This window comes from Leptodactylus fuscus, chromosome 7 (assembly GCF_031893055.1).
Source record: "Leptodactylus fuscus isolate aLepFus1 chromosome 7, aLepFus1.hap2, whole genome shotgun sequence".
Classification (NCBI taxonomy): Eukaryota; Metazoa; Chordata; class Amphibia; order Anura; family Leptodactylidae; genus Leptodactylus; species Leptodactylus fuscus.
In genome coordinates this window covers 104,517,690-104,543,607 of record NC_134271.1, presented here as the reverse complement: position 1 = coordinate 104,543,607, position 25,918 = coordinate 104,517,690, and the positions used below count along the sequence as shown (strand labels likewise).

At 44.1% G+C, this 25,918-nt stretch overlaps 1 protein-coding gene across 1 annotated transcript in view; it reads left to right on the top strand.

The window, feature by feature from the left end:
• The window catches only part of PPP1R36 (protein phosphatase 1 regulatory subunit 36), a 31,987-nt gene extending 10,273 nt beyond the window's left edge, over nucleotides 1-21,714 (top strand). Inside the window, exons 3-10 of the mRNA XM_075283423.1 lie at nucleotides 5,174-5,304; nucleotides 8,638-8,707; nucleotides 9,018-9,116; nucleotides 11,629-11,769; nucleotides 13,873-13,915; nucleotides 18,256-18,446; nucleotides 20,016-20,198; nucleotides 21,513-21,714. Coding sequence (XP_075139524.1) covers nucleotides 5,174-5,304; nucleotides 8,638-8,707; nucleotides 9,018-9,116; nucleotides 11,629-11,769; nucleotides 13,873-13,915; nucleotides 18,256-18,446; nucleotides 20,016-20,198; nucleotides 21,513-21,714 — 1,060 coding nt within the window. The remainder of the gene's footprint in view (nucleotides 1-5,173; nucleotides 5,305-8,637; nucleotides 8,708-9,017; nucleotides 9,117-11,628; nucleotides 11,770-13,872; nucleotides 13,916-18,255; nucleotides 18,447-20,015; nucleotides 20,199-21,512) is intronic.
• Nucleotides 21,715-25,918: the final 4,204 nt, after the last annotated feature.

Sequence of the window (25,918 nt, the reverse complement as noted above, 5' to 3'; positions counted from 1 at the left end):
CTTTTGGCTGGCGGTTAAGTCTGTTTTGGACACCCTCTTTATTCGAGGAGTTCCGCTTGATCCACTAGTTTATTTGCTTAAAGGGGTATTCCCACGTCGCATACTCACCAGTCTTCGCTGCTGTAAAATTTTCTCTCTTCCTGGTTTCTTGCATCATTTGGTGGGCGGGGTTTCATAGGCAACCTGCCATTTAGCTCCGCCCACCACATAACGTGATCCTATGGGGCGGCTGAAGGGCCTGTGATGTCATCAAAGGTCCTCAAACAACACTATATGCACAATATTGGACTATGAAGTACATGAGTATAGACATTGTCTTTTCTGTTAGGAGTATTTAGGTTCTTTAATTTCTATTTTTCTTACCTGGGGAGTTTTTGGCTGCGCAGTGTCTGGGGTGGCATCCTGGCGCTGCGGGGTTGTCCTGTCGTGAGTATTGGTGCACACCTTCTGACTTGCACGTGCGCACTGATGGTAGGCAGCTTTATCTCCTGGTTGATTAGTCTGTCCTCCCATTTGCACCTGGGAAGAGTGGTCTCTACTCTGTATTTAAACCCATGCCTCCCATGGTTCTGTGCTGAGTGTCGCTTTTACAGAGCTAGGCCTTAGCAGGAGGAGTAGGTGGTTATCTTGGATAGAGGAAGTTCCGTGGTTGATTTTTGGGAGGTTTGGGTGAACGAGTTGGTTTGTGTGTTTTCCCTTCTGTGTTCACCAATCCTCCCTCTGTGTATAATTGACTGTGTGAGTGAATTGCCTTATCCTTTGATTTCTACTCAGTTTCCCTGTGTTTGTTTCCTAGTGTAAGGTTCCTTCCCATATTGGTTTGGGGGAATCCTTTCCCACATTTTTCCTGTGTGCTGCTTGTGTTGTTAGTCAGTGCACACCCTTGTCAGTCCCTGTCAGTAGCAGCTTCACTTGTTCGTTAGGGGTGACCCCCTTTAGTCTCCAGTCCCTAGAGGTCTTATAGGGCATTCCTTCTCCCACTTCCCTCTAGGCCTACGGAATCAGTGAGAGAGGAGCTGTCGGGGTCAGGCTTAGCCTGAGTACAGCCGACCCACACCCGTGAGGCAGGGACCGGGATAGCTAGTGGGAGTAGTGCAGGGCGAGATTCCCTACTGCTATCCCTTAGCCCCGTTGCAGCTACCTGGACTGACATAACATTTTCCATAGAAGATTATTATCATTATTAGAAATCGATTAAATGGATATTAGACTACACAGGGTAGGCGAGAGAAACCAATTTACATGCTACAGGACCAAAAACAAAATTGTAATAAAATCAGTTTTAGGTCTGTGTTACATACAGAGACTGCCTGTCTCTGCCATAATGAACACAATTGAATTAGCTAACCTGATAAATGGGAGAACAGAAGATGAGTTCAGAAATGAAAACAGCTCCCCTAATCTATCTGAGAGCAGGGAGCTAGGTCACGTGGTGCAGACACAGGAATAGCTAGAAACACAGGCTCGCTCCCGTGCACTTAGCACCTCCTCCCTCCCCCCTGACAGCAGGCAGATACATCACTTGACTTTTGAGCAGATAAGCCCAAGGGCTGTGTCAACAATGAATTGAATAAATTAAGACAGTGGACAAATAAAGAAGTTTTGCTGAAGCAGTGTATTCAGGAAAAGTCTTAAATCCACATTAAAGAGGACCTTTCATCAAATCGGGCACATGCAGTTTTATATACTGCTGGAAAGCTGACAGTGTGCTGAATTCAGCGCACTGTTGGCTTTCCCGATCCGTGCCCGGTGTAAAGCGCTATCGGTCCCGGGACTGTAGCGCTTTAGTGTCAGAAGGGCGTTTTTTGACTGTTAGCCAGGAACGTCCTTCTGCCTTGCGGCGCCTATCGCGCTGTACTGTGGAGGGCGGAGGAACGCCCCCTCCCGCTCCTGATAACACTCGTCTATGGACGAGCTGTGTGAGCAGAGGGAGGGGGCGTTCCTCCCCGCTCCACAGTGCAGCGCGATAGGTGCTGCTGGGAAGAAGGGCGTCCCTGGCTAACAGTCAGAAACGCCTTTCTGACACTAAAGCGCTACAGTCCCGGGACCGATAGCGCTTTACACCGGGCACGGATCGGGAAAGCCGACAGTGCGCTGAATTCAGCGCACTGTCAGCTTTCCAGCTGTGTATAAAACTGCATGTGCCCGATCTGATGAAAGGTCCTCTTTAACAAGAAGTATAGATAGGATCCTTGTGATGGAACAACCCCTTTAACCTCCCGCCGAATTGCCTAGGGAAGCAGACTTCGAAATTATTCCTTTATATGTGTACAGCTGCCAAGACGCTTATAGCTCTTTGTTGGAGACGCTGCACCCCCTCTACAGGCCCAGACCTTATTGCTCGATTGAAAGACATACGCAGTATGGAATATCTCACCGCCTCCCTGAATAATATGTTAGATGCTTTCCAGTCTGTTTGGTCATCCTGGGATGCCTATTGCGCTCTGCACAGCTTGTGACTCCTTCCTTTCCCTTCCCCTCTTTTCCCTCCCCCCTCCTTTTCCCTCTTCCCTTTGAATCTTTGATTGTTTTATTTGCTATATGCCAATCCCTTTGTATTGCTTTGGCTCGTTTTTCCCATTTTATTCTTGTTTTTAAAAATTTATAAAACTGTTCATTAAAAATTACAGTTAAAAAAAAAAAAAATCGCATTGGAGCCAATGAGCTTCGAGTCATGCCTTTGTCCATAAACGGCAAATAGTTGTTCTCATTGCTTATCAATGAGTCCTGTATAAATCTACCAAACCCCCTATTGTTATGAGGTTTTTTTTTATCTTAAAATGGCACCATGCTGGGATCCAGGTTTGTGCATCCCCTACAATATCCGGCTGGTGTAATATTTTATATAGGTACTGTACTCTTGTCCGAGCATACAGTTTGTCAGCTAGCTTCTTTTCTTTGGTCGGAGCTGAACAATAGCAGCTTTATATCTGCACACACTGAGACTAGTTTGCTTTTTGCATAGCAAATAACCAGTTGGAACACATGTTCTGATCTGTCTCCTATTATCCACATCTATTTTGTTGCAATGACTGGAACATTGGAGAATTTACAATATGATAATATCTTGGCACTGGCAGATCCTGGCCTTAAAGTGTTAGATTTCCTTCAGCTTAGCTAGGCTTGCCAGACCACAATAGTCCATTTTTAGACCTTCATCTGACAGGACTTTATAATAGACAGATTGCTTTATGTTGAGTGATATTCACGGTCAGACTTAGAGAAGAGACAAACGTGGCATAACTCACTTGTGCTCCTGTCAAGTTGTTAAATATTCCTTTCAGCTGTCTCTGAGCTTTATCTGTCTCAGTGGCAGTAACATGCTGTACACTGCGATGGTCAAGGGGACCTCAGTATTATAAATGGCTCATGGTAGGGGACATCTTTGTTATAGGACTTTCACTGGGGCACAGAAGCTCAAGTTTAACCAGTGATGACACAATTCATTTTGCTTATTTTACTGTATGTATTAAAGGGGTTTTCCCTTTAATACAACATCACCAATCTACAGGATACATTGGAATGTAGTGATAGTTGGATATGTGCACTACTATTCCATTCAAAGTCTATGGGACTGATGGAAGCTGCTGAGTGCTGTGGATGGCTCTTGCTATTAGTCCATAGACTTTGAATGGAATGGCAGTGCCTATGCTTGTCCACTGCTTCATTTAAAGGGATTCTACCATTAAAAATCTTTTTTTCTGTGGCTAACATGTCGGAATAGCCTTTAGAAAGGCTATTCGTCTCTTACCTTTAGATGGGATCTCCTCTGCGCCGTTCCTTAGTAATACCGGTTTTTACTGGTATGTAAATTAATTCTCTGGCAGCGATGGGGGCGGGCCGCAGCGCTGAAAATGCGATGAGGGCGTCCCCACCGCTGCCCGAGAACAGGATCCTGCGCTGCCCCTATCTTCTGCTGGATCCTCCCCTTCTTTCTTTGGCTTTCTTCTGACGCCTGCGCAGTTGGCTCTGCCACTGAGACACTAGTAGATCCGACTGCGCATGCGCGCAATTCCGGCCTCGGAACTATGGCCGCGCATGCGCAGTCGGCTCTACTAGTGTCAGAGCTGACAGAGGTGAAGTCGCCGAAGAAAGACGAAGAAAGAAGGGGAGGATCCAGCAGAAGATAGAGGCGGCACAGGATCCTGTTCTCGGGCAGCGGTGGGGACGCCCTCATCGCATTTTCAGTGCTGGGGCCCGCCCCCATCGCTGCCAGAGAACTAATTTACATACCGGTAAAAACCGGTATTACTAAGGAACGGCGTGGCAGAGATCCCATCTAAAGGTAGGAGACGAGTAGCCTTTCTAATGGCTATTCCGATGTGTTAGCCACAGAAAAAAGGGTTTTAATGGTAGAATCCCTTTAAGGATCTGTTCTCTGCGATCACACAGTAGGCAGAAACAAGAGGCTTGGAACCTTCATTTCAGCAATGGAAACCCAGACAATCAGGGAAAACTCTTGGCTAAGGCCCCACATTACAGAAACGCAGCTTTTTTTGTTGCAGATTTAGTTGCGTTTTTTTGAGCCAAAGCCAAGTGTGGATTGAGCAGAAGGGAGAAGTATAAAATTCAACAAAAACTGCAGCAAAAAAAGTAGCGTTTTTGCAATGTGGGGCTTTAGCCTCAAGCAGTAATGTGTTGACATGGTACATGCGACCATTGCAGATAATTGAGAAATGCAGCTAATCCAACAGGAAGTAGTGGCACTTGGGTAAAAGGCAGCATCAGAAATGGAGCATTGAGGGATCTGTTAGGTGAGTATGACTGCATTTGTCCCTAAAATGGTTTTGAAATAAGTTCCTGTGGCTCGAAAAACACCAATAAGATGCTTGGTAAGCATAGTAAGCATGCTTGTTTTTTCTAGCCAGGTACAGTATATTGAAAAGGTATGACATATATCAGTGTATAGAGCCAGGTTAGCATAGAGATACATCTAAATGAAGTTGCCATGTTGTGACATGATGATGTTGCAAGCCCAACTTTTTCATCCAGCAATTTAAGCTTAAAAAAATGGACACCCTACAGACCGACCCCAGTATAGTCATTGGGGTCTCTCAGGCTCCAATCCTGTCTGTCAATAATTTCCATATTTGCATGAACACAAAGAATTGCTGCATTTTTGCATTTGCTGTTAAAGTATGTATCAGTGAAACATAATATCTTACTATTTCAGACGAGCGGACACTTACTTTCGCTGGGTACATGGATCAAAATCTCCTGAAAGAAGCAACCCAGACAGAAACACTAAATCTCCCAAACAGAAGAAGATACAACATGAATTTGTGACTCTAGAAGATGTCAAAAGTAAGTGTTATTTATGTTACACTAGCAGACTTCGTCCGCGGAACCCTGACCCCCCGTGCGACCCACCTGTAGTGCCGCGAAGGCTTCTTCCTTTGCCTTGTGTCCACAGCGGCTCCCTTTTCCTCATCTCCCCCTGGCACCCGTCAACCTCTTTTTTTCCTACCCCCTCCCTCATGTGCTCGCTTCTTTCTCCTACCCCGTGCCCCCTTCCCCCTCCAGACCCTGTGTCACCTTTCCCCCCACCAACCTGTGCCCACGGCCGCACCAAACCCCGGGCTACCCGTGCACCGATGTTACAGGGGTGCCTATGAGGGCCACCCTCCCGTGGCAAGCCATGTGCCCCCATTCCATCTGTGGGCGCTGTGGTGGCCCTGTCCCCCTTCCAGGGGCCCCCGAGTTTACCTGCCTGGGCCCCCCCATTCCCGCGTCCCCCACTGGACCGGCAACCTCCTCACTCCCAACACCCCACCCCTCTCACTTCGCAAAGTCCCCTAACTCGCCTGTCGTCACAATCCTTCTCCTGCGGTCGAATGACACTGTAGATAGCCCTGTGCAGACATTGGCGACATCCCCGACAGACATGCAGAGTCCAGAGGCCGCAGCTGCCACGGGACAGCAGGCTGAACCGGCGTTCCAGACCTGCGGCGCAGACGACCCCCTGTCCAGCCGCGGCACAGGACTGCGGTCCTGTGGTAAGCCCACACAGGCGGGGCAGCGTACGCACTTCTCGCTGCCCCAGAGTACAGGCGCTGGTTCAGGACGCTCTGGACCTCTGAGAGCCACCATGTTCTTGTGGACACCGGCCGGCCGAAAGCTCCGCCCACATAGAGAAGCGGCACCATCCAGGTAAGCTGCTGATGGGGCTGGGATGACGTCATCCCAGGTACTACAGCGTCCCAGGTTGTGCAGCGAATTCAAAAGTGAATGTAGTGAAGGTATGTATGTGCGCAATTTCAGCCAAATCTGTTTGCCCTTCTAGGTGTCATTGCGACCCCTTTCCAACCCCCCTTCCCCCCCCCCTGACCCCTTTGCACCCACCCCCTGACCCCGGCCTGCTCCCCTGCCTGGGGTTAGGAGCTAGGCCCAAGAGGGCAATAGGGAGTTTGTGGCTTGCTATGCTAACAAGTGTGTGGGATTGCAGAGCTGGTGGTTTGAGTTGTGGTTTTGTGGGGGTCCTGGCAAAAACGTATGTCTGTGATTGTGACGAAAAGTAGCCTATCGTTCAATCCTGCCTAGGAACTATATTTGTTGAAAATTTGAGCCAAATCGGTTGAGCGGTTTTTGCGTGATTGAGGAACAAACATCCAAATATCTAAACATCCAAACACACATACTTTCACTTATAATATTCGTAGGATCTGTATCGGGCTATATTCAGATGGCCATGAATGAAAACAGTTGTGAAAAATGGACTAAGTGGTCCATTTACTCATAAGCGCTTCGCATCTGTCTGGGACCTGTTTTCATGGATCCCTTATAGACTTCAGTGTATTAATGGATGTGAAAAAACAAAAACAAAGATAGGCTGTCAAAAGCAAAAAAGTAAAACAACAGACATGTGAATAGCCACAGTGAAATCAATATATTAGAAAAATGGCCATTTTTGACGTTCACGTGAATACGACCTAATTCTGGAGAAGTAGCTGCAGAAAGTACTGTGGCACCTTTGACCTGAGACTCGCCCATGTTCCACATTTTGCATTGCCTATGAACTTGAAGTTACATTGCTGCATAATGACTCTTCTTCCATTGTTGAAGGACAAATGAATGGGGCCATACAGGAGCCAATTCATTTGTTTACTATCTGTAACACTGAATTTCACTGGAAAGCAGCAGACACAGAATATCATTGAGAGATTCCACCTGTCCATTGAAATACTAAAATGTGGTGACATGAAACATTTGCATGACATGGTCTGAGCTGACATGTCAAGGTGACATATTGTATCCGCTGCAGCGGCACCTTCAGTAAAAATGGGAATATGGTTGAATAACGTTTGGAAATAACAGTGGCTAAAAATATGAACAATAGTTATGGATAATATCCAGTTTTTAATTATCTGTATGTACCATATTCCTGGTATTGTTGCAAATATGAGAGGAGCTACAAGGTGGTCCTATGAAGAGTATTTGAAGTCTATCTGTCAAAATACTGTATCCTTTAGTATACTGGGGGTCCTGAACAAACCTGCGGACAGTAAATTCCCAAGGTGCTCTTGCAGGCAGCCATAATTTATAATGCAATATTTAAATCTTGTCTATAGGACACAGACAACAAATTGTAGGAAACCAGTTTTCAGAATTTGGTTGTAGTTAGTTTCTCTGGCCTAACTTCATAATGCATTTTAAGTGAATTTGGAATAGATGAATGAGGTTCTATAATGGTAAATAATGGCATAGCTCCATACACTTAGATGGGCCTGTGTGTCAGTTCTCTGCGCAGTGCGGAGCTGTGATTGCCAGGGGGTTCAGTACAGATGCCCACCATTAATAATATGGTGGCATATTTTAATAACTATCAGATCTCAGCTTCAATTAATTTACTCTGTTTATTTCATGAAATTAAAGGGATCCTATCTTTCAAACCCTTTTTTTTCTAACTAAAATGTCGGAATAGCCTTAAGAAAGGCTATTCTTCTCCTACCTTTCGTTGTCTTCTCCGCGTTGGCGTTCGCCTAAAATCCTGGTTTTTGTCAGTATGTAAATGAGTTCTCTCACAGCACTGGGGGCGGGCCCCAGTGCTCAAACAGCACTGGGGGCGTCCCCAATGCTGCCAGAGAACTCTCCAGCGCCGCCTCCATCTTCTTCTGGAATGAGGTCTTCACCGCGTCTTCTTCTGACGGTGGCTTCTAACATCTAAACCTCGGACCTAGGGCAAGCCAACTGCGCATGCCCGCCGGCCACGAGAAAATGGCCGCTTACAATACTATGTAAGCAGCCATTTTTCTTGTGGCTGCGAGCATGCGCAGTCGGCTTTGCCCTAGGCCTGAGGGCTAGAAGACACCGCTGGAAGATGACGCGGTGAAGACCTCGTTCCAGATGAAGATGGAGTTGGCATTGGAGAGTTCTCTCGCAGCATTGGGGCCGGCCCTATTGCTGTTTCAGCGCTGGGGCCCTCCCCCAGTGCTACAAAAGAACTCATTTACATACAGAGCAAAAACGGGATTTTAGGCGAACGGCAGCGCGGAGAAGACAACGAAAGGTAGGAGAAGAATAGCCTTTCTTAAGGCTATTCCGACGTGTTAGTAAAAAAAAGGGTTTGAAAGATAGGATCCCTTTAAATGAAAACAAACCTAAAGAATACCTTGTAAGAACATGTCCACTCTCTTCCAGGAGTTGCTTTAAACTTGATTGAAGAACAAGAAAGACTTTGCTTGACTTTTGGATTTTCCAGTATTTTCAGGTATGTCACATCCACAGAACACAATAAAGATAAAAAGGTAACATTTTTGTGCTATTGCCGTCATATTCCGCAGCACTTTCTGAGATATTGTCATCACTGTCCCAAGTAGGGCTCACAATCTAAATTTTTTCGTCGGTATGTCTTTGGAGTGTGGGAAGAACACGAAGTACCCAAAGGAAACCCACGCAAACACATAGGCTCTAAAAAGATTTTTGTGGCAATACATAGAACTATTAATAATTTCTCTTGCAGGGTAATAAACTAAATAATTGTAATGTTTATATAATTTTTTTTTTCAATTTTTTTTTAGATCTCAACAACTTGATGATTTCCTCATGTCCTTGATAAATTACTTGCATTGCTTCTTGGTAAAACAGTCACGGATCAAACAGCCAAAGTCTTTTTTGCCGTAAGTGTTATTATGTAAGAAAGCAGGGGTGTAGTTATAAGGGGTACACAGGCAGGGGCTCAAAGGCCTTTCAACGAAATAAAAAGACGCCTGTATTATAGATCTCACATGTTACATTTTGGCCCCATTACAGATTTTGCAATTGGGTCTATGAGCTTCAAGTTATGTCTCTGTAAGGAAGTTTTATGTAGAAAAGTTGAATAATGAGTACACATTGTAAAGTTTTATACTGGGCTTTATAAAAATATGAGCTCTTGCTTTCAGACACATCCTAAAAGGGATGGTCCCATGAAGACAACTTCCTTTTGGCTGGGTTCACACGTTGCTTTTTTAATATATAACTGCTTTTTTAATTGTAGTTATGAATAGCGTATTTTTACTATTCCAGTAAACCAGAGGTTTTCAATTTGATGACCATTATCTTACAGCCTGCAGACATTACAGCAATTTAATAAACACATGCAGTTCTTATTAAAAAAAAAAAAAAAAGCACCATGTGAACCCAACCTTTAGACTGAAACTCTAGTGCCAGTCACATGGGGGTTCGGGCTTGGGCTTAGCTGCTTTCAATGTGGGAAGCTGTAATGAGGCATACATCTCTCTTGTAGCAACCACTGCAGCAGAAATGTAAGGCTGTTAGTTCCATCTTAAGTGGTAGACCTCACTACATGATGTCCATATATCTTTTTTAGGTTAGCTCCTATAATGCACTGTGAGAGCTCCCATAAAAGGTTACAGTGCTTGTATAACACTCCCACAACTCAAATCCAGAACAAGGAATGATGTGCGAGATTTCAGCTCTGAAGTTTGCAAAATTGTGAATGCAGCTCTGAAATACAAGTGCATCTCAATAAATTAGAATATCAAAAAGTTATTTATTTATTTATTTTTTTAGTAATTCAATTGAAAAAGTGAAACCCATATATTATATTGAGTCATTACGAACAGAGGGAACTCTATTGGGAGGCTGATTTTGAGGCGGATGCAGCGTCAAAATCAGCGCCAAATAACTCTGTGCACTGATCCTTAGGTCTGGTGTCTCTTATCTTCCTCTTGATAATACCCTATAGATTCTCTATGGAGTTAAGGTCAGGTGAGTTTGCTGGCCAATCAAGCACATTGATGCTGTGGATATTAAACCAGTTCTTGGCACTTTTGGCAGTGTGAACAGGTGCCAAGTCCTGTTAGAAAATGAAAAATCCATCTCCAAAAAGCTTGTGGGCAGAGGGAACCATGAAGTGCTCTAGAATTTCCTGGTAGATGGCTGTGCTGACTTTGCTCTTGATAAAACGCAGAGGACCTACACCAGCAGATGACATGACTCCCCAAACCATCACTGACTGTGGAAACTTCACACTAGACCTCATGCACCTTGGATTGTGTACAGCAGCCTCTCCGCTCTTCATCCAGACTCTGGGGTCTTCATTTAGAAATGAAATGCAAAATTTACTTTCATCTGAAGACACCTTTGACCACTGAGCAATTCCATAACTTTGTGATGATATTCTAATTTATTGAGATGTACTGATATATTACAGATGATATCTCATTTGTTCAATTAATCCATGTAAGAGAAAGAAAGAGCAGAGATATAAATAAATGACAAGTTATACTGAATCTTTTCCCACAAAACCATACATCAGTATGCTCAGCCCTACCTCTCCTATAGGATGCCGCGGGTAAATCAGGCTGTTTGTTTAATGTGACAGGTTCGCTTTAAATGTAGAATATTTATTTGATCAAAACTGTAAATCATCGTTGGATTTTAAAGGAACAAATATAATATTAAATAGTAAATTTTATTTATATAGCGCCAACATATTCCGCAGCGCTGTACAATTTGTAGGCTTCAAATACAGACAGAAAGATACATTACAAAGAAAGTCATTTCACACAATGGGACTGAGGGCCCTGCTCGCAAGAGCTTACAATCTATGAGGTAGAGGGGGTGACACAAGAGGTAGCAGGGGCGGCATTGCTTATACAGAGGTCAGACACTTTTGTAATAGAGTTTACTGTCATTACATAAACATAAGACTTTATGGGCCGTCAGCAGTCGTGTCCTTTAACATGTGGATGGAGCTTGGACCTATAAAGTTAGCCTGAAATGGCATCATATCATGTGGGGAAATGTGGGAGCGGGGACAGAGGAAGGTTAAGGGTTTACGTTAGAAATTGTGATAGGCTTGTCTGAAAAGATGCGTCTTTAGTTTGCGTTTGAAACTGTTGAAATTGGGAGTTAATCTGATTGTCTGGGGTAGAGCATTCCAGAGAAGTGGTGCAGCTCGGGAGAAGTCTTGTATACGAGCGTGGGAGGTTCTGATAATAGAGGATGTAAGTGTTAGGTCATTGAGTGAACGGAGAACTCGGGTTGGGCGGTAGACAGAGATGAGGGAGGAAATGTATGGAGGTACGGCATTATGGAGAGCCTTGTGGATGAGAGTGATATAAATATATTCAGTTCCCTGTCCTTTATTGTTATCAAAATCTCACTGGTTATCTGTGTTCCTAGGAGACCGAAGGTTCTAGAAGAGGAAGAAATGGCAGTTCTTAACAAGACAACAGAATCTGCAATGAAGCACCTGGCCTTTAAGTACTCCATTCTTGTACTTGGAGAGGGAATGGATCAGCAACATCATCTGGCATGTGGAAAGTATGATTTTCTTACATAATACATTATAGATGTATGTATTGCCATCAATAGCATAGTAACATAAGGGATATTTTAAATAGAACTCCAGTTTGGCTGGTGTCTATGGAAATGCCAATGCCCCCATTGATTTTCAGGAGAACTGCGGTATCACATTCAATTAAATGGCTACTCTTGTAATACAAGCCACATTGACCACAGTAAGATCCACTGCAGCAGATCTTGCTTATAGACAGTTGTCCCAAGCAGGAGAGACCGCTGTATGATGTCATGTAGGACACAAGGAGAGGAGTTATCCCAAAGAGAAAACTTATTACAGATTTTGATGGTGAAAAAGAGCGTCATAGTACTTAGTCATGTGTACAGCTGTATAGGTTTTGTCAAGTGCAGTATGTTCAGTGGTTTTCAAAAAAAAAAAGTCATTTGATGTAGCATGCTACATTTTTAACCGGCTTATACGAAATGCAACAACAACAAAAAAAATCTGTCTACCTCTGTAGAAATCTGAGTTATATGGAGGTACATTAGAGAAACCCTGCACTTTTATGGCAGCATTATAAAGTCTGTACAAATAGATCCACAACAAGGCAGTGTATATGAGCCCTAAGGCCGTAGAATAGGTAAACAACCATGTCGCCTATTATTTTCGTGAGAGTGCCCAGAAACCTGATGACTCATGCACACAACCTCTTTTGCCAGGTTTGTATGCTCCATTTTGCATTCAGCCATGAATGTGTGTATTTTCTGTATAAAGCCATGTTCTTTGCTTTGGCTCAGTTCTTTAGAACTTATTTTACTGGCATTTTGCTCACCAGTATTTAACTATTTACATGCTTGTTCACCAGCCAAACTAAGATCATGTAAGGACAAGCGGCCGGTGGCGTTTTTGTTCGTTGTAAGCTTTACTTTCCCTTGCAATAACAGCAGCTAATACCTTCTAGAGCTTCAGTTGGGAACATTTAATAAAGCTTTATTTTTGCTGAACAGTTTTTACTCAGCAGTTTTATTAAGACAAGCCCTGACAGATCTGCCAGTATATACTACATGTATTCTCAGTTAGACGAGTCACTTCAAGCTCCTGACATGAATTCATGTCATATTGCACAATGCCCAGTAACAACCTTCACTGATGAAAACATCTGACTTCAAAGGTTGTATCCTCTATAGAGGGCCCTTTGTGACCTATTAATGGGCTAGTCATTCTTGGAGAGTAAGATGGGAGATTTAAGAGATCAAACATCTTTATGAGGGTGCAGAGGAATTTTATATTCACTACTGATGTCCTGCAGTCTGCAGACTTTAAAGTAAGACTGACTGCTGTTTTGGGTAGCCTGTAATATGTTGAACTTTGTGTTAGCACTCTGCAAAGTGTTTTTGGACCATATGCTTAAAGGGTACCTGAGTTTTCATGAAAAGTTGAAATATGTGCAGGGTCTTGGTGGGCAGTTTGTTATTTTGAGTATACATCCATGGTGTATCAGTTTCTCTGCTGCTAATAATCACATTATGACTGAAGCACATTTTTCCTTTGCCTCTGAGACTTAGAGCATGTACAATAAGAAGCATTCTGTCCCCTCCCCTATCCATTACTGATAACGTTCTACCACTCTGCTAGGAGTAACTGTACAATAGCAAACAAATTGATGAGAAAAGCCCAAGTGACTATTATGTAGGAGATCCATTTTGGTCCAGAATTACGTGCACTATAAAATGAGACTAAGTTGTCTGAAAAGTTAGTGGCCATTTAAACATTTACAGTAGATAAATTGAGGATTTCAATAGCCATCTAATGTGTATGGGGGTCAGAAGGATTGGACATGTTGGATTCTAGTATTCTTTGTCCCCACTGAATAAACACACTATGCCCACTAGGTCAAGGGAGGATTTCAGCCAAATAAGTGTTTGGTTGACAACTTGTATAGGGAGCTTTAGACAGACCCTTCCTTGTATCAAGAGAATTTGTATATGTCTTTTTGTATTCTTTACCATAAGATAATAGGGTAAACAGGATAAGATACTGTAATATACAATTATATACTAATGTAAAGAAAATGATTTGCATAGTTCAAAAGCTCACTATGGGATTTATATTTCTGTTTGTTACAGAGGCCGAGCTTCAGCTACCCTGAGAGACCGCAGATTCTTTGAGGTAAACTTATCTTATGTAGGTGATGGAAAACACCATCAAATATCACTGACTAGTAATGATATATTTCATGTCGGCTTCAGGCAGGAACATTCTTTATTTAGTGAGATTGAGATAAAAGTGTAATTCAGTCCCGTCTGGCACATCCAGTAGGCAAAAAAATCCACCATAGGTAAATAGTACAAAAGGCAGCACTCCAATGTGAAAACTATGAAAGTGAATCTTTAATCCAAGGTGACATTTCTGTTCTTGTTAGAATAGATAATAATATACCCAGTTTATTATTATATAGACATTGAGATGACATCAAGGCACAGCGGCAGGCAGACAAGTGTGTTCCTTCCCTGGACCCATCTTGTCAAAATTGCTGCAGGAGCCCCAAACAAAAATCACCTTGCTCTGGCCTGGGATTTGCTGCTGTGCGAGTGGGTTTTACTGCTTCACATAACTAAGAGGGCCCAATTTCATAGAAGGGGCCAATCATCAGGCTACTAAGAGGTCTTACAGAACAGAAACAAGTTACTAATGAAACAAAATGTGGATATATAAATAGACAAATAAAATAGAAATAAAGTCCAATCCTTCAGCATTGCACAATTTGAAATATAGCATCACATCGAGTATTGACCTGCACACCGGTCTTTCTCAAGTGTAACATTTTTTGCAGGTCGATACATGGGGTAATACTATTTTCCAAATAAAAAAGATATTTTTCCATCACATTGAAAATTGCTGACGGACTTTTTTTTTTATTTTGTAAGTAACCCTATACCCGTGGTGGTGTACCAAGTGTACCAAGGTGGCACTCAGAGCCCTCTCTGTGGAACAGATTATACTGTGTGGGTTTCACTGTGGAGGAGATTGTACTGTGTGGAGATCATTGTGGAGGAAATTGTACTGTGTGGGGGCCACTATGGAGCAAATTGTACTGTCGGATGGGGGCACTGTGGAGCACATTGTAGTGTGGAGGCCACTGTGGGGCAGATTGTATTGTATAGGGGCATCCGTCACCATTTATATCACACAGTATCTGTTTTATAGCAGACATGTGATATGATTACAAGCTGTAACAATATTGTGCGGTCACTATAAAACAGATCCTGTGCGATGTAAATAGTGAATATTAATTGTACCAATTGAAAACTATTAGCTTTCAGTACAAAGTTATTTGTATCACTAAAAGCTCTATAAAGCCCCATTCACACGACTGTATTTTGTTGGTCTGTAATTGTCCACTATTGTGGATCCTCACAAGGTTACATTGCCTTGTTGGCACTTTGCGATAAATTATTAGGTTTTGAGTTGCAGTGTGTGGGCCCTCAGTCTCTAAAAGATTGGCCATCACTGCCCTATACTGAATATAGAGTTCTGACATGCAGCTTGATTCTCTTTTTACAGCCATTATGTTGCATATTTGCTGGTGTGCTTGGGATCACTGTCATGTTGGATAGATGGCCTCCTATTTGATTTTAGAATAATGTGGTATACAGGGGAGTTCATGGTAGACTCAGTGACTGCAAGGTGCCCAGGTCCTGTGGCTGCAAAACAAGTCCAAGTCATCACCCCATCACTACTGTGCTGAACAGTTTGTATGAGGTGCTTATGCCGATAGTGCAGCCAAATATCTCGCTGTTGGCGTTGTCTGTGTCCTAAGTTATTCCAGAAGTGTTTTCTATTTTTTTCAGATGTAACATTGCAAACATAAACAAACCATACCCGTTCAGTGCTTTTCTAATAGTACTGTCATAACCTTGAACGTTTAATGTAGTAACTGAGGCCTGTAGAGTCTTAGCTTGTGGGTTTTTTGCAATGTCTCTCAGCATCACATGGCCTGATCTTGAGGTACTTCCACTCCTGGGAAGATTTTCAGCTGTCTTGAATGTTTTCCACTTATGAATATTTTTTCTCACTGGAGAATGATGGACTCAATTATTTAGAAATAGGCTTATAACCCTTTCCAAATTGATGGATAGCAACAATTACTTCCAATTGCTTATGTCTTTGGCCCTTAGCATTGTGTTAACACACCTGAATGCTCCGCATCAGCAAACTACCAAAACTTCTTCTATTATAGAGGTGGTCACACTTGCTGATGATCATTTGTTTAGCATTACCTATCTGCTACATGCACTCTTAATTCTTATGGAAGCAGTAAGGGTGTACTTAATTTTTTCACTCACAGCTTTTGCATTTTCGACTAGTGTGTTGTTTCCCTCTAAGGTTGTATTTACCTAATTTGAAGACCTTTTAAGGGCTAGATGTTATGTTGTGGTATGTAAAACCACATAGGATTGAAAGAGGGTGTTCTATGGGGGAATTTATCTATATGTAGTCACATCTCAGTTTGTAGTATAGGGAGGGCAATGCTCTAAAGTCTTGACCATGTAGGGACATTAATCATCCCACTATGGATAGTTCTACTTAGTTATTTCTCTTATTTGAATAGTGTCAACATATTCCACAACACTTTATAGACATTGTTGGTCACTGTCCCATGCAGGGCTCACAATCTAAAGTCTCTACCAGTATGTTTTTGAGGTGTGGGCGGAAAACCATGCAAACATGGAAGGTCATGCAAACATGCTTCTATGCATATGCCAACCACTGAGTCATTGTGCTGCTAGTTCTGTGCCAGATGTCCATCTATTCATTTCTATGGGAGCGTGCTGTTCGGAACGGCTGATCCGAACAGTGTTCGCTAATGTCTAGTGAATACCCCTTTTAGAAAGCAATAGCATACATAAGGCTATGTTCATACCTACGCCTGGATTTTGTTTGGGGAGTCTGTTCCCCATTCTGCTTGAAAAATGCATTTTTCAGGTGGAAACCAGGTAGACCCCATTATAGTCTAGCTTCCACAGTAACCGCTTTTTAGGCTAAGGCTCCATGGGACAACCCGCAGCCAAAAAGCACTACAGGAAAAACCATGGCGGCAACGCATGGCAGTTCTTCCAGCAGCACTTTAAACAGAAAGTTTGCAGAGTTTTCCTCCGCGGACATTCTGTTACCATTATATCTATGGGGAAACTGCCAGCGTTTTCGTAGATATAATTGACATGCTGCGATTTCCAAAACCGTGTCAGTTTTGGAAATTGCAGCATGCCTGCACCACAGTTTTTACTGCAAAGTGGGCATAGGATTCACTAGAATCCCATCCACTTTGTCTGTACTGTAAAACGCTGCGATATTTCCTGCGGCGTTTCCACCGTGGGCAAATCACAACATCTCCGGCCCGTGGGGCCCTAGTCTTAGGCTGCATTCACACGGAGTAATGCCGGGTGTAATTTGAGCTTATTTTTACAAGCATAGAAATCCGAGGGTCGCGTTAACGTTGCATTTACGCGGCGTTTTTTACTATGAGCGCATACGCTGTGTTTTTTGCTCACGTACACACTCCATTAAAAAACGCGGAGCGTTTACGCGAGCAAAAAACGCAGCGTATGCGCTTATAGTAAAAGAACGCTGCGTATATGCAACGTTAATGCGACCCTCGGATTTCTACGCCTGTAAAAATAAGCTCAAATTACGCCCGGCATTACTCCGTGTGAATACAGCCTTTGGGTGCATGCACACTACGTAACGCCGGGCGTGTATGAGAGCCGTACACGCCGGCGTTACAGCAGGGCTGCCGAACACTTCCCATTCACTTCAATGGGAGCGCTCGTAAACGCCGCTGTTACGAGCGCTCCCATTGAAGTGAATGGGAAGTGTTCGGCAGTCTGCTGTAATGCCGGCGTGTACGGCTCTCATACACGCCCGGCGTTACGTAGTGTGCATGCACCCTTAGGCTGCGTTCACACTGAGTTTTTTGGTCAGGAATTTGTTAAGGAAACTGACACAAATTCCTCCTCCCAAAAACGCCTCGCCATAGGAGGAGGAATTTGAGTCAGTTTCCTGACCAAAAAACTCAGTGTGAACGCAGCCTTAAGCGGGTTTGGTTTCCGTTTTGAGCAGAAACCCAAAGGCATGTGTGAACATAATGTTAAGAAGAATGAGCTCCATAGTAAAAGATCCTCCTCTTGTGGTGCATGGAATAGGAGGGTATAGTATTTCTTTCTGCCTACATGGCTCTTGGACCAATTCACCACCGAGTAACAAAGAGAAATGGACCAAATACAGATTGAGCCCCTCTCCCCAATACCTCAATAGCCCTGCATGGTCTGCCTTTGTAATATGTATGTTCTTGAATGAATGCCAAAATATACACAGCACAGATCGCTGATGTGAACTATGAGCCACCCTATTAGACAGTCAGATTCTGCTGATCACCACGATTGCTGCTTTGAATTAGTTTTCATGAAGTTTACGCTCTTTCTTACATTTGGTCTTATGTTCCCTTGCAGTGTTTGTATAGTTTCTGCATTCAAGTTGCCTGGGTGGTGTTCAGGCGCAAGAAACTGGAAGCAATTGAGGAGGAGGTTGGCAGAATATTACGTACAAATAATTTTAATCCTGCCCTCAGGCTGAAAGATGCCATGCCAAGCAGAAATCTGTCAGGGAATAAGAAGAAAATGGCGACCTATGCCAATGACAGGTACACACTACCATTGTGTAAGACTTCTCTGCAGCGTCAGCATACATTCACATTTCTAGTGAACAGAATAAGCTTATCTGACATAGACACTGAGGGGTCTATATAGATAGTGCATGGTTTATCAGAAAAACATCAAAGCCCATTTCATTCCCTGATAAAAGAGCTGCTCCTGCTGTCATTGTTATCCTGTGTCTGGATATGTATTATACAGTATGTGTATTATAACACATTACAATAGAGACCTATGACTACAGATACATCACATTAAACATCTCACAGAACATAAAGTATGCGGCTGTACAAATAACATAGAACCACACCCTGAATTTCCAACTATGATACCGCAGGCTCTGATGTATATAGTGATTGATGACATTAGTAAATTATCAGACAGATAGCACACCCACTGCACCTTATAGCCCATATATAGTTTATATATGGTATTTATAATTATAATATGTGTATTTCAGTACACAACCCCAATTCCATACAAGCTGGTACACTTTACAAAGTGTAAAGTAAAGAAGAATGCAATGATCTGGAAATCTCATATAACCAGGGGCGTAATTTGAAGGGGTGCAGAGAGTGTGGTCACACCTGGGCCCAGGAGCTTTAGGGGGCCCATAAAGTGTCCCTTTCCAATAGGAGGAGACCAGTACTTTTAATGATACATTTAAGTCGTGGATCCTAGTACAGATTTTACCTTGGGGCCCAGGAACGTCACGTTACATCTATGTATATAACCATATTTTATTCACAATATCAGAACACATATCAGAAAGTGAAAGTTAGACATTTTTAATTTCATTTCAGAAGGAAAAATGGTTAGAGGTGCACCAATCTGTGAAAAACTGCATCTAACAATTATGGGTCAATTCCCCACTCCACATTTTTCACTTTTTTCAGGTGGAAACCCAGCAGATCCCATTATAGTCTGTGAGGTCTGCGGGTTTCTGAAGGTAACCACCTTTTTAAGCGAATTAGGTTTCCATTCAGGGGGTACCCAAGTGGACCCCCCTAAAAGGAAACCCAAACGCTGGTGTGAACTTAGTGTAATAAAGTTTTCTGATCACACCAAAATCCGCATTCTGACACTTTTTGTTTGTGTGGGCCTTTACATTACTAAGTTCTTATTTTGTACATATCTGTAGCAGAATTATAGCAACATAGTCAATATTTAGTAGAGTTAACGTGAACACTACAGAAATTGCAATAGACTAAAAGGGGCTGGAGTCCTGGTGTTCAAATCCCGCCAAGGGCAAATAAACCACCTGCAAGGAGTTTGTATGTTCTCCCCGTGTTTGCATGGATTTCCATCCCATATTCCAAAAAGACATACTGATAGGGAAAAAATGTACATTGTGAGCTCTATGTGGGGCTCACAATCTACATTAAAAAAAGAAAAAAAAAGAAATTGCAATAGACTGTAAATAGTACAGCACACTCCCTAAAGATCTAGTCTACATGAAAGCTACATCTAGCCATATAGTAAAACTATTATGACATTCATAGAGGTTTCTATTTCGTGGTATATTGAATTTATATCACAATGATTTATTTTTGGAACAGGAAAACTAATACCAAACGTCCTCCCATAAAGAAAATCATCACCCAGCGTTCCCCTGTGCTCAGCTCCTTGATTCCAACTCCCAAGGAAAGATCTCTGTACCTGTTCCAACAACATGAACTTCACCCGAAAGGCACTGAACAACTGGATGTGGAAGAGCGTCTAGATTACAACATCCCAGTCTGGTGAGCAGCAGAGTTGTGGTTGCAGCTACCACTAGAGGGAGCTAAAGGCAGATGAATATATACAGGTTGTACACAGTGAGAGCTTTACAAATCTGTATGCTGTGAGCTCCCCTAGTGACAGTTGCAGGTAGTACAGGGCGAACTGAGGATGAAGTTAAGTGTGGGGTCCATCCCACAGGCCAAGACTGACAATCTAATGTTTCTGCTAGTTTTTCACATTACTTTTCTAATTAATTCTAAAAGGGATGGATTCCTATCCAAAAACAAATAAATATTCCCAATTTGCAAGGGATAAAAAATCTTGACAAGTAAGGTCAGTTTTAACACCTGAAATAGCTGACAAGTGTAGACACATTTCCTCCATTTCAATATTTTCTGCCTCTGGGTAAGAGCACTCTGTGCAAAAACAGTCTATGGGCTCCTAATTGTACGTTTAATATAGTATGTCCATCTCAGCTTACCTGACTAAAACTAGTCTTCGTGTCACTGAAGTTACTTGACGGTAACACGGTTGTGACATCACTGAAGCACAGATAACTGAGACCCACTTATGATGTCACAACAACTTACCTAACTAAGGGCTAGTTCACATATATCAGTTTCATCATTAGCAGTTTTATTAACCCCTTATTCATTACAACTGAAGCCAAAACTGATGAGAAAATGCATTAGATGTCATCAGGCTTTTTTTTTTTACAAATTTCTACTACTGCGTGAGGGGCTAATGTGGTATTATACTGTCAGAAGGGCGTTTCTGACAGTCAGTCAGGAACACCCTTCCTCACAGTAGCGTCTATAGCGCTGTACTGTGAGAGTCCCTCCCCTCCTGATAGTGCTCGTCCATAGACGCTCAGTGTCATGCTTGGGCAATAAGGAGCGCCCCCTCTGACAGTACAGTGCTATAGACGCTGCTGTGAGGAAGGGCGTTCCTGACTGACTGTCAGAAACTCCCTTCTGACTGTGAAGAGCGACAGTACCGGGACCGATAGCTCTTCACCTGGGGCACAGAACGGGAAGGCCAATAGTGCGCTGAATTCAGCCCACTTTCTAGTGGTATATAAAACCGCATGTGCCCCAGGTGGTGAAAGGCCCTCTTTAAGAAACCTTTATCTCAAGCTCATGTATTTCCACCTCTTTGGATGACATACACTACTACAATTACTCATGTAAAGGCCCGTGTTAGCAGATAAGTGCTTCATAGTAACAGGCAGTGGTATGACGCAAGGAGTGGTTTGTGTATGAGCCAAATATCTGGAAACAAGATGAGACAAGAGAGCAGCGATTCATTTTACACTTATTTCTGTCTCCAAACAGTATTGGAATAATAGGAGAACCTATGAGGCAATTTCATTTTCATGATCTTACACCATTTGGACTTGATGAAGAAGAGGAACCAGATCTTGAGAACAGCGCCTCATCCTTGGACTTTCATTCACCAGTACGACCTACTACAGGCCGCCAAAGCCAGGTTATATCCAGAGCCACCACAGAGGCCGCATACTCTGATTTTTATTAAGGATTATGTAATGATTAAATACAAAGGCTATGGATAACACCGACTAAACACTTACCACGTTACCTATGGACGCACTATATAGGCCATGGATTTACTAACCAGGCATATTACAAGGACAATGGGCTGTGGTTTTAGGATAATATCATCTCAGTCCCACTGTGTGAAGTCACTATTTCTTTGTAATATATCTTTTTGTCTGTACTTGAACCCTACAAATTACCAATACCCAACAAATATTATTATCATCTGCTTGTTGTACCCACTGTTTACACATTGTTATTTAATAAGAATGCATTTCTTTCCTCAGCATTGGGTCCATTGGTGTTGAAGTGTTGGATAAGTGATATTCACCATTTAATAACCAGAAAAGGCACCGCCTCCTAATGCTTTCTACCCTTCTGCTGTGAAATTTTTTCAGAATAAAAGGACTACACAAGTGACATTTGTTGCACAACTTACAATAGCCGTAAACTTTTATGTTGACTCCGCCCATTCTCATTCATTATTCATGTGATTCCACACAGTATAACCCTCCTACAGTCACCCGTAAATTATATGTCCCCCCTCCATCTCTCCCCATTTTCATATACACCCTTCATCTACCCCTAGTTTCATGTCCCCCCCCTCTATCTCTGTCCGCAGTTTCATGCCATTCTCCCCCTTTATCTGCCCACAGTTTCATGTCCCCCCCGTCTCTGCCCCAGTGTCATGCCGTTCTCCCCCCTTCATCTGCCCCAATGTCATGCCATTCTCCCCCCTTCATCTGCCCCAGTGTCATGCCATTCTCCCCCCCTTCATCTGCCCCAGTGTCATGCCATTCTCCCCCCTTCATCTGCCCCAGTGTCATGCCGTTCTCCCTCCTTCATCTGCCCCAGTGTCATGCCATTCTCCCCCCCTTCATCTGCCCCAGTGTCATGCCGTTCTCTCCCCCTTCATTTGCCCCAGTGTCATGCCGTTCTCGCCCCTTCATCTGCCCCAGTGTCATGCTGTTCTCCCCCCTCCATCCACCCCAGTGTCATGCTATTCTCCCCCCTTCATCTGCCTCAGTGTCATGCCGTTCTCCCCCCCCCCCTTCATTTGCCACAGTGTCATGCTGTTCCCCACTCCCCTTCATTTGCCCCCCAGTTTCTTTGGGCCCCCTCCATCTCTGTCCCCAGTTTCATGCCGTTCTCTCCCCACCCCCTTCATCTTCCCCAGTGTCATGCCATTCCCCCCCTCCCCTTCATTTGCCCCCCAGTTTCATGGGCCCCCTTCATTATTTTCCACCTTAATATTTAATACAAAACAAACACTTACACTCACCTTCTATCACTCACCTTCCATCGTTCCCCCGACGCTCCTCTCTCTCACTCCAGTCACATACGCGATGCAGGAGCTGTGACCTCAGCCCCTGCTTAGCTGCGGCCCGGCTTGCGTGTGTAAGCGTGATGTGATGACGTCATCGCGCCTACACATGCAAGCCGGGCCGGAGCTTTAAAGCAGGAGCTGATCTCACAGCTCCTGCATCGCGTATGTATTCAGCTCATCGGCGGACGGACGCCGATGAGCTGAAATCCTGACAGGCAAGTGCCGGGGGGCCCCCAGAGGCTCTGTGGGCCCCGGCACTTGCCCGACTATGCCGAGACTGACCGGGACCATTTTGTTAGGGCCGGGCCGCGGGGCCCCGCTAAGCTCGCCCGGCCCTGGATCCGCCCCTGGTAGTAACTCCATGTGCCTCTTATTAATAGCAATTAACCCCATCATGTCCCTCACATTAACCCTTGTGTAAGAGTTACTGATATGTGAGAGACTTGGAGGTAATAATTAAGTATCTTCATTATTGAGGTCTTTTATTATTACTTTCATATGTCTCACATAGTAGTAACCTTTATATGAGGCACACAGGGGTTAATATGAGGGACATGATGGGGTTTATTCCTATTAATGTGAGGCACATGGAGTTACTAACATTAAACTAATAACCCCAAATGCCTGACATTAATGAGAACAGTAATCCTATGTACCTGTGTGTATTTCAGTTTCACTTTGCTAGCAGCTTCCTCTCCTCCTCGGGGAATGTTAGCAGGATGCAGACCACTATAGCAGGCACAGACCTGAGCGATTAAGCTCCACCCCCTGGGTTTCCTGCACCCCTCTCAAAGGGGAGTGTCCTTATGCCTCAGCTCTAGCAGCCCACTGAAGAGACTCGGACTGCATTTAACTCTTGCAGGTCCTGTGCTGCTGGTGTGCCAGTGAAATATGGCAGGAGTGCCACTCTTGGCATGCTCACCTCTGTTGTAGAGGGTAATATGAATTTTGTGGCTTGCTATGGTCCAAAGTGTGTGAGATTGCAGAGATAGTGATGTGAGTTTGGGTTTTGTGGGGGTCCTGGGAAAAACGTATGTGCGCTATTGTGACGAAAAGTAGCCTATTGCGCAATCGAGTGTAGTAACTATGTTTGTGGAAAATTTCAGCTTGCTATGGTCCAAAGTGTGTGAGATTGCAGAGATAATGATGTGAGTTTGGGTTTTGTGCGGGTCCTAGGAAAAACGTATGTGCGCTATTGTGACGATAAGTAGCCTATTGCGCAATGGGGTGTATTAACTATGTTTGTGGAAAATTTCAGCCAAATCGGTGGAGCGGGTTTTGCGTGATTGACTAACAAACATCCGAACATCGAAACCCACAAACATCCAAACTCACAAACTTTCACATTTATAATATTAATAGGATAATATGCTTATACACATGATTAGAATGGCAAAATACTGTATAATGTTGTATTGTAACATGATATAGCATGAACATGTCCAAAAGCAGTGTACAGTGCTAAAGATAGGCGGGCGCACAGTCCCCAGGGAAGCTGTACTGGAGATCATAGGTGTGAATGCAATTGTGCCCCCTCGTGCATTTAAAAACCACTGGCATTATAAGCTGAAGATTACAGAATATTCACATACATGGTAAAGAGTGATTAAAAAGATAGCTCTTTCATCCTACTAATATTATAAAGATGAAAGTTTGTGCGTTTGGATGTTTGTGTGTTTGTTCCTCAATCACAGCCAAACGGCTGAATGGATTTTGTTGTAATTTCACACACACAGACATATTGTCCAGGAAGGAAGGATAGGATACTTTAAATGTGGGTCACTCACCCCAAATCGCCACCGTGACCCTCCAAAGAACCCTCCGGCTCTGCTGTACAAGCTGGCATTCCACCAGCGCTGGTCAGTCCACGCACCTTCTATTGGTGCATGGCTGGGTGTGGGCAGGCTATGCAGCCAGGGCTGCGGCACCATACGTTGGGGGCTGAATGTGGGTGTGCCGATAGAGCAGGGAAACAATGAGGAAGATGGCGGCAGCCCACATGGTCCCGGCGCCGCAGCTATCCCAGGCCGCCTACACACTGTCACTTCGTGGACGGCTAAAGAGGAGCGCATATGCCGGCGGCTGGTGCACCTGACACACCACATGACTGGTCAGTGCAGCGGATACAGAGCGACGGGTGGGGGGTTAAGGAGGGGGGGTTGGGGGGGTTGCCCCAGGTCGGTGTCCCGACCGGTGTCCCCAGGGATCAACCACATTCACCCTGAACACATGTCCTCCGTCGGCGCAGCCATGACCCCTCTCCACGCTGGCACCCGGAGGAGTCTCTGGGGCCGGCGTCGGGTTGCTATGACAGCCGGGAGTCTTGCGCTGGCTCCCAGGCCTGTCAGTCTTTCGCTTCTATTGCAGCCTAGGCTGCGTAGCCTGCAACAGAGGCGCCGGTATTATGTAGTGCATTGCATAAAACTGGCGCTGCAATTGCAGTCTACCTGCCATAGGCTGCAATCGAAGCAAAACACTGACAGGCCGGGGAGCCAGCGCAAGGCTCCCGGCTGCCATAGCAACGTGACGCCGCCACCCAACTCAACCTCCGGGAGCTGGCAATAACAGCGGTCATGGCAGCGCCCACACGCTGCTGGAGGAACTGCATACTACCTGTTGGTGGCCACAACGATCGGCGACATTAACCCTTACGGCGCCTCATTGACAGGAAGGGTTAATGTCGCCGATCGTTGCGGCCACTGACAGGTATTATGCAATGCATTGCATTAAACCAGTCCTTCTATTGCACGCTATGCTACGTGGCCTGCAATAGAAGCCCCGGTATTATGAAATGCAATACAATGCATAAGCATTGTAATGCATTGCGTTGCTCATCAGACACCCTGGGGTTCAAGAC